Genomic DNA, 8,180 nt, shown 5'->3' with positions numbered 1-8,180 from the left:
ACCTTTTTAAAAAACCAGATTAACTAACTAATCTTTCTAAGACTAAACTCCGTCCTGTTCTCCTCCAAGATGCCTTTGCTGACAATCCCTAATCTGGCTTAGAATACTCTCCTACATGTTCCCAGAGCCCTGTGTAACTACCTCTGTTACTGCATTTTACATGTTGTATTGTAACAATTTGTTTATTACCTGTCTTCCTCCATGACACTGTCTTCTGGGTAGAGGCCATGACATAGTTACGCCGTATACCCAGTCTTAACGTAGGGCCTGGCCCATGATAGACAAATGTTTGTTGAATAAGTGAAAGAACAACTGAATGAATGAATCGGCGTGTGAGTGATGATACTGGAGTGGAAAATTTGGGGTTTGGAAAGAGGGTGAAAGATGGCGAAAGAAGATGAGAAGAAAAGGGAAATGACTGGTATATTTAAGCTATTTGTTCTTTGCTTAAGTAAAATAAAGTTGCCATTTCATTTCAATCAAAAGTTTATTGAGCATCCAGCATGTGCTAGGCACTCTGCTAGATGCTAGTGATACACAGATAAAGATCAAAACAAAATAAAACAAAAACAAAAAACCATTTCCTTACTTACCCCCCAATTTAAGGCAGAGTTGGCTTGAGCCTGGGAAGCCAGCCCCTCGGATTCAGCACCAGGGTATGGCATGCTGTCCTTTCACCCTGACCTTCACCCATGCATCTCAAGGCTGATCAGCAGGTACCCTTCTCAAAGTCCTGCCTCTCTCACCTGCCTGAGAAACTTTCCCCTACATGCATGATCTCATTATGGATGAGGCACCTGGGAAAGTCAGATCAGTTCTAAGGGGAGCTGCAAAGGCACACGTGCTCAAATGAGCCTGGAGAAGTACATGGGGACAGGGAGCTGAGAGGGGCATGCTGTTAGGGTGAGGGTAGAAGGGGCGAGCTAAAAATGCTGGTGCCCTTGGGAGTGGGACAAAATTTGCCCCAGTGTGGAGGTGGTGGGTGACAGGGGCCTTGGGAGTTGCTCCATGGGATAGGGGAGAGTCAGAGCTGGAGCTTAGGAGGTTGGGGAGAGGCCGAGGATGCCAGGACCCCTGGAGGCAGCAGAAAGGAGACAGAACACACAGAAGGGCCTCCTTCTCTTCCAGCTTTTTAATTGTCCCCTCTCCTCACACAGTACATTATTGCTTCTCCTACAAACTGTTCAAGAGGTGGTGGAAGGGCATGACCTGGCTACACAATGGCTCCACCTCTCCGTATTTTGATGTTAGTGTGATTAGGGATTCTGCCCTTGTTCGGTGCCCTGGGGTCCAAACATCTGGGAGCAGGGCAGGTGGGCAGCAGGAGGCCAAGAGTTGAATCATGTCCCCCTGACATGCTGGGGAGCAGTAAGCCTCCTCCTCCCCACACCGCTTCTGTGGAGATTAGAACCTTATTCTCTTACAGCTGGAAGAAACTCAACAACCTTCCCAGGGATAAGGATTGTTTGAAAGGCTTGTTTTCCAAGGAAGCCAGGGAGAAGGCTTGAGCCTGGGGGTTAAAAACAGTTCCTCACTTGACCTAGCTTTCTGGGCCAGGGCAGTGAGTGGGAATTCACTGGTGTATAGGAGTAAAGCCACCCACCTGTTTCATTCACTGGCAGAGACAGCAAGAATGCTGGGCATGGCATGCCGCTGAGCGAGGCTTTGGGAGGAGGCCAAACACCGCAGGCTTGAATCCTTTGCCCTTGCTGGGCCCAGGTCAGGGGCGAACCAATGTATTTGTGCCCCTCCCTCGCCCACTTGTAGGTGCCCAGGTACTAGGTGCCTGGGCATGGCATGCCGCTGAGCGAGGCTTTGGGAGGAGGCCAAACACCGCAGGCTTGAATCCTTTGCCCTTGCTGGGCCCAGGTCAAGGGCGAACCAATGTATTTGTGCCCCTCCCTCGCCCACTTGTAGGTGCCCAGGTACTAGGTGCCCAGAGGTGTTCCAAGGCCTTCACCGTGATTCCCCGGGTGCTCTGTACGCCCGGTAACCGGCATCTGACCTCCTCAGTTAGGTGGTTGCACGGGGTAACTGGCCTCTCTCATCTGGGCTGCCAAAAAAGTGCCCCAGTAATCAGGCGTTTGTTCGGAGGGTAGGGAGGTTGGTGGGAAAAGTAGCGCTCCCTAGGAAGGGGCACGAGATGGTCACGGGGGTTAGCTTACTGATGTTAGTTTCCATAAAACCCTTTTGGGGACTGGGCCGGAAATTTAAAAATCTATACGGTGCTAAGAGCGCGCAACTCTTATCACGGAGAACACAGCCAGTAACACGGGGGCCAACTGGGTGCTCTGTATGCCCAGTAACCGGCATCTGACCTCCTCAGTTAGGTGGTTGCTCGGGGTAACTGGCCTCTCTCATCTGGGCTTGCCAAAAAAGTGCCCCAGTAATCAGGCGTTTGTTCGGAGGGTAGGGAGGTTGGTGGGAAAAGTAGCGCTCCCTAGGAAGGGGCACGGGATGGTCACGGGGGTTAGCTTACTGATGTTAGTTTCCATAAAACCCTTTTGGGGACTGGGCCGGAAATTTAAAAATCTATACGGTTCTAGAGCGCGCAACTCTTATCACGGAGAACACAGCCAGGGCAGGGTTCTCCTCGGGCTCCGGGGAGTCCTGCAAGGATACGCCCCACTGGGGTCAGCGGCCAGCTGGCTCAGCCTGGGAGAGCGCCTGCTGCTGAGGGGCGCCGGGAGTACCGGGGCGAAGGCACTCCACACCTCCACCTCCCGGAAGACGGCAGACATGGGCCTGGTTTTTCTTGCAATACACCTCACTTAGCATGGTGCTCGACGCATAATAGGTGCCCAGTAAATGTTGAAATGCGTTCACTTGAGTGCCTTGTCCCTTTATTCGCCTCTTCCCACCCGTCTTGGACAGCCTGGGACAGAGTTAGTTGCAGAAAATGGAAATCACCAGAATTGGCGTCCGAAACCCTAGGTTTGAAACCTGCATCTGGGAAAGTCATTTCGTTTCTCTCTCAGACTTTTATTTCTAACCTCTAAAATGGGGATGACACAAATATTTCACAGAATTATTCTGAACACTTTATAGGGGTATCAACATGGTATGGTCCCCCAGCCTCAGGCACATGGTAGGGCTCACCGCATGTCTGTGGGCCCCCAGCCCAGGGCTGCTCACCTTGTCCTTCAGGACGTACAGTGCCATAGGGTTCTTCCGCTCCTGCTCTCCACTTCTTGGGAGGGTGTCTGCTGCACAGGAGAAGGAATGGGGTGGCTGGCCCAAGTACAGACCCTCTCCCCCAGCCAACACCTACGGTCTTTGCTCCGCAAGTGTCCAGTCAAGGTCCCAACACAACCTCTACCAAGGTATCTGAATACTGGGGGTCCTACCTTGGCTGCACTTCTCCCTGCTCTGCGGTCTTCGTGCAGTTGGCGGAGGAAGGGGCCCTGCAGAGCTGGCTTCCTTGTGGCCCAGTTCTGCCTTTTCCCAGCAGCCCACTGATCTGAGTGGCGATAGGGTGGGTGAGTGGGTGGCTGGGAGCTCACCTTCTGCTTTCAGGTGGTCATCATTCTGATCCATGTATTCCAGGGAGTTCTGCTTCTCCAGCTTCCTCTTCTTCCTGTGAATCAATCCAGTCCCCCGTCCGCCTCATGAACAGAGCTACTGAATATGAGTAGGAGAAGATTGGTGGGGTGGGGGGTGAGGGAGCACAGGGATGGCCGTAAAAAAGACCTGTGACAGGAAGATGGGCTGGGTGGGGTGGGAGTGAGAGTTAGTCTATGAGCTTTGGAATGAGTCACTTCTAGGTTTGCATTCTAAGTCTGTCACTAGCATTGTGACTGTGGGCAAGTCATTTAACCAGTCTGAGTTTCAGTGTCATTTCTGCAAATTGCAGATAATCATACTTAAAAGGTAACATGCTAACCACTACTTCAGTGCCTGGCCCAGAAAAGGTACTCAGCAGTTAAACCATTGTTAATAATGCTGGGGCTGTCAGGGGTTGTGAGCACAGAATGTGGTTCCCTGCAACACAAAGATGGATCTCCTGGGAAGAGGCACAGAGCCCTGGGAGGGAAGGCATTTAAAGAGACTTAAGAAAAGAATAGAGCTGGAGGTTGGGATGGATTGAAGGATTAGGGTGCTCAGGGTGTGGAACTTGGAGAGTTACCCAGGCTTTTTGGAGGGTTTCCAGCAAGCACAAACTGTCACCAAGGTCACAAGGAGGAAGATGCCTCCTGTAGACAAGATGATGTAGAGGGAGCTTCTTTCTAGGGAGAAAGAGAAGCAAAGAGATGGGAGGGACTTCAGAAGGGACAACAAGTGTGGTGAGCAGAGCTTCCTGCAGCCCCGGACAGCAAGACTGGCTGATGGCGGAGCTCACACAGAGCCCACTTCCCACCTGTTGCTGTTCTCCATGGAGAGTTTGCCCATCTCTGTCCTTCTCTCTCCCTCCAGTGACATGCTCTCTGGGATGACCTAGTCCCCAGTGGGCTCCTGCCTCTCAGGGTTTTGAGTCCTAAAGGAGGGCAGACAGGAAGACTCACTGTACACGGTAATCTTGACGGGCAGGCTGCGGCCCTGGCTGATGGGGTTCTCCACCACGCAGCTGTACAAATCGTCGTCCTCCATGAGCACGCGGGTGATGGTGAGCACCTTTTGGTCAGGGGACAGGAGCATTCGCGAGTCGTTGAGGAGGGGCTTTCCATCCTTCAGCCAGGTGTAGCTGGGCTTGGTGCCATTCTCGTGTGAGCAGTTCAGGGTGAAGGCCTCGCTCAGCTCCAGCACAGTGGTGGAAGCCACTAACACCTGCGGCCTAGAGATGGGCACTGAGCCCCAGGGGTGGGAAAGCCTGTGAGTCAGGGGCTAAAAAGCTCTCCCTTCCCCTCCTTAACTCCCTATCTTCCAACACAGCACAACTCAATCTGTGGTCTGAGAAGACCTTTCAGGGATCCTCAGTCCAGTTCTTTCCCATCATTCATTCATTCATTCATTCATTCATTCACCAACTATTTACTGAGTATCTACTAGGCACAGGGAGTACAATGCTTAACAAGACAGCCGTGGTGTCTGTCCTCATTCCCTTCTTCACAAATACTTTTTCAAAATCACTGGGCTTTAATGTCTTAAACTGACTCAGACTGGAAGATATTTTAGTTGGGCTAAGCCTAGGTCCAACTGCCTGGGTTCAAATCTTTGCTATATCACTTATTAGCTGTGTGACTGTGGGCAAGTTACAGAGAGGTTGACTCCCAGTGCCTCACTTTTCTCATCTGCAAAGTGGGGATAATGATATTAACTATCCCTAGATTATTGTAGGCATCAATGAATCTACACCTGCGAAGCTCTTAGAGCAGTTTCACAGTGAGCACTCTGGACATGTTAGCTCCGCCTATCTTCCAACTTCTAATGTCATACTGGCTCACTCTCTGCTCCCAAGTGCCTTTTGTGTTGGTCTTCCCAGGTCTAGCTAGTGTGCTGAGGACACTCTGCCCCAGTCGCAGTTGTCAGTCCTGCTTCCTTCTCTGCCAGAGTGCTTTACCATCTACAGTGAGGTTGATGGTCTTCTCCCCAGTGAAAGTGTCATCGGTGATGGAGATCTCGACCTCATAGGTCCCCTCATCAGCCAGCTGCAGGTCGCTGAGAAGCAGGGAGCCATTCTCAAAGAGCCGTATACGGTCTCGATAGTCAGGTCTCAGGGTGCCAATGACCTCTGTGCCAATGGACTGCACCACAGTCACCGGCTTGTCCCGCTTCAGCTGCCACTTCACCACAGGCTTGTCGCTGCTGGTGCTGCTGTACTGCACAGAAAGCAGTGCCGACTTCCCCACGGTGCCGTGGATCAGGCGCACTGGACTGGTGATGTTCACCCCTTCCAGGGGGTCTGCAAACAGAGGCCCATGGGGAGGAGGGCAGCATCAGGCCCTCGGCTCCTTAGCCCACTCCCACCTCCAATCCCTCTGATCTCCCAGTGCCTCACCCCTCTGGGCCCTTCCCTCCCTGTCAGTCCTTGCTTCTTGCCTGTCAGTGCCACCTCCTCCCCCATGGTAGCCCTCTGACCCTTTGCTCCTCTGTCCTCCCTCACAGCCACCTGTGGCCCTCAGTCCTTCTTCCATCTGGCCCTCTGTCTCTTTGGCACTTTTTCCTATTGCCTCCCTCTTGTGGAAGATTCCAGTTAACCCACACCCTATGTGCTCCATTCATATAAATATTTATTAAGCACCTCTTACGTGTTAGGCACATTTTTATGTCCTCGGGATATATCAATGAGCAACGCAGACAGAAATTCCTACTCCCTTAAGTCAGGCCCGAGGGTGACCTTATCAGACCTTGATTGGGCATTGGGAGGGAGGAGAGATGGAGAAGGCATGGGCACATAGATTCACAAAGCAAGGAGTGTGTCATAAGACAGTGCCAATAAAGGAGATGCTTAGGGGCCTGAAGAAAACTTGGCCACTTTTCAGTCAGCTGTACAAATAAGGATAATAACAATTATAATAGCAGCAACTGTTATGCGTATCGGTTACTGTTGTGTAGTGGAGAGAACACAAGACTGAGCATCAGAGATTTGGGCCCTATGCTGGCTCTATGACCTAGGAGATGTCACTTATCTGTTTGGAGCTCAGATTCCCTGAAGTTAAAATGAATAATTGGCTAGACGGTCTCATTGGTTTGTTCCAGCCCTGTAATTCTAGGATTTTACAATCCTGCCCGATGGATGCCCTATCCTGAGACACATCTCACATTTCAGAGACCTCTTTGGAGCTTTGGGGCCTAAACAGATGCTGTCTACGGGTGTCGCCTGGCCTTGTAGAGCATTCCAACCACTGAAGGAGGGTCTTCTGGAGAGGATGCCAGTTGGGAACAGGGCTGAGTTTAGCTGAATGGACACATGCATTCCAGGTTCTCAGTTCTCTGCACACCCCATCCTTTGGCTGTCATTGCATCTAAAGTTCCCTCTTTCTATCTCACCCTTATTTCCACTCTGCTACTGTGGCAGTTTAGAGTTGGGGAAGCTGAGCTGTACCTTTTCATTCCTGATTCCTCTCCTTGTGCCTAGAGGGCCCAGACCAAACCAAGAGGAAATTAAACTAAAATATTGGTTGTGATTTTATTTACTAAACATATTAGATCTATTTTTGGAATAAGTGCTTTGTTAAGTGGTGAGCTCCTCATCTTTGGAAGTGGTCAAGAAGAGGCTAAGTGACTTCTTTCACCTTTCTGGGACTCAGCTTCCTGCTCTGTGTAATGAACCAGATGATCTCTAAGAGTCTTCCCAACTCTGACATTCTATGATCCATTACCTGCAATGTATGTTAGAATCATAAAACCTTAATAGTGGGGCCGGCCCGGTGGTGCACTGCTATAGTGCACTGCTTGGGAAGCGCGGCGGCGCTCCCGCCAAGGGTTTGGATCCCACATACAGACCGGTTCCCGCTCACTGGCTGAGCGAGGCGCGGGAGCAACACCGAGGGTTGCGATCCCGTTGCTGGTCCCAGTCCGGTACGGGGGTGACAGGGTTGCGATCCGTTGCCGGACACGGAAAAAGACAAAAAGGAAAAAAAAATAAAAAATAAAAAATAAAACCTTAATAGTGGAAGAGACTAGCCTAACGATTAAAGCAGGCAGAGGTATGAATATCTGAATATTGTATGCTTGTTATTGAGGGGAAGTCTTAATTTGAGGAAGGTAGAACATCAAATGAGATGGACAAAATCTACTACTCAACTATTTTGAAGCAATTTTTATTAAAAGGTATTTTTGTTCCCCCAAAATATTACATAAAAATGGAAACAAAATGAAATATGGTTCCAGCTCACCCCCTTTAGTAGAAGAGGTGGTGGGAACCAGAGTCCCATCCTACTCAATAACTTGGGGATCTACTAGGAATCACTACAGCTCTATGTATCAGACTGAGATCCATTTGGCCACATGATCCTTATGGTTTCTTCCAACTCTTAGTTTCTGTGATTATTTAGATGGGATTTCCTGCCTAGCAACTGCTAGGTCTCAGGCTTGGCTTGATGAGTAACAAATAGGCTTTGGTATGTATGACTTGAAGTGGCCCTGAAAAAAATCATTTAAGTGCTTCATTAAAAGACACGGTGGCCTGACATCCACAACCAGCCCAGCGATGACCATCAAGCCACCACTGGAAACCCCCTGGTCTCTCCTGCTGGAATGAGGGGAGTGCCATGAGCCTTGACCATGCCCCCCGTTCTTCC

At 50.5% G+C, this 8,180-nt stretch overlaps 2 protein-coding genes across 2 annotated transcripts in view; one reads left to right on the top strand and one right to left on the bottom strand.

Annotated features, from left to right (window-relative positions):
* Positions 1 to 692: 692 nt before the first annotated feature.
* HEPN1 (hepatocellular carcinoma, down-regulated 1) lies at positions 693 to 1,553 on the top strand. Its single transcript, XM_008577340.1, has 2 exons — positions 693 to 716; positions 917 to 1,553. Exons 1-2 carry the CDS (start codon positions 693 to 695, stop codon positions 1,337 to 1,339), a joined length of 447 nt encoding a protein of 148 aa, XP_008575562.1. The 3' UTR covers positions 1,340 to 1,553.
* A 979-nt stretch (positions 1,554 to 2,532) lies between these two features.
* Positions 2,533 to 8,180, bottom strand: part of HEPACAM (hepatic and glial cell adhesion molecule) — a 15,291-nt gene continuing 9,643 nt past the window's right edge. Inside the window, exons 2-7 of the mRNA XM_008577339.1 lie at positions 5,498 to 5,839; positions 4,503 to 4,784; positions 4,127 to 4,226; positions 3,348 to 3,577; positions 3,136 to 3,206; positions 2,533 to 2,610 (exon numbers count right to left, since the gene is read on the bottom strand). Coding sequence (XP_008575561.1) covers positions 2,533 to 2,610; positions 3,136 to 3,206; positions 3,348 to 3,577; positions 4,127 to 4,226; positions 4,503 to 4,784; positions 5,498 to 5,839 — 1,103 coding nt within the window. The remainder of the gene's footprint in view (positions 2,611 to 3,135; positions 3,207 to 3,347; positions 3,578 to 4,126; positions 4,227 to 4,502; positions 4,785 to 5,497; positions 5,840 to 8,180) is intronic.

This window comes from Galeopterus variegatus, unplaced genomic scaffold (genome assembly GCF_000696425.1).
Source record: "Galeopterus variegatus unplaced genomic scaffold, G_variegatus-3.0.2 Scaffold1495, whole genome shotgun sequence".
NCBI classification, from domain to species: domain Eukaryota; kingdom Metazoa; phylum Chordata; class Mammalia; order Dermoptera; family Cynocephalidae; genus Galeopterus; species Galeopterus variegatus.
Note: the sequence above shows the minus strand (reverse complement) of the source record. Positions and strands in the feature narration are given on the sequence as shown.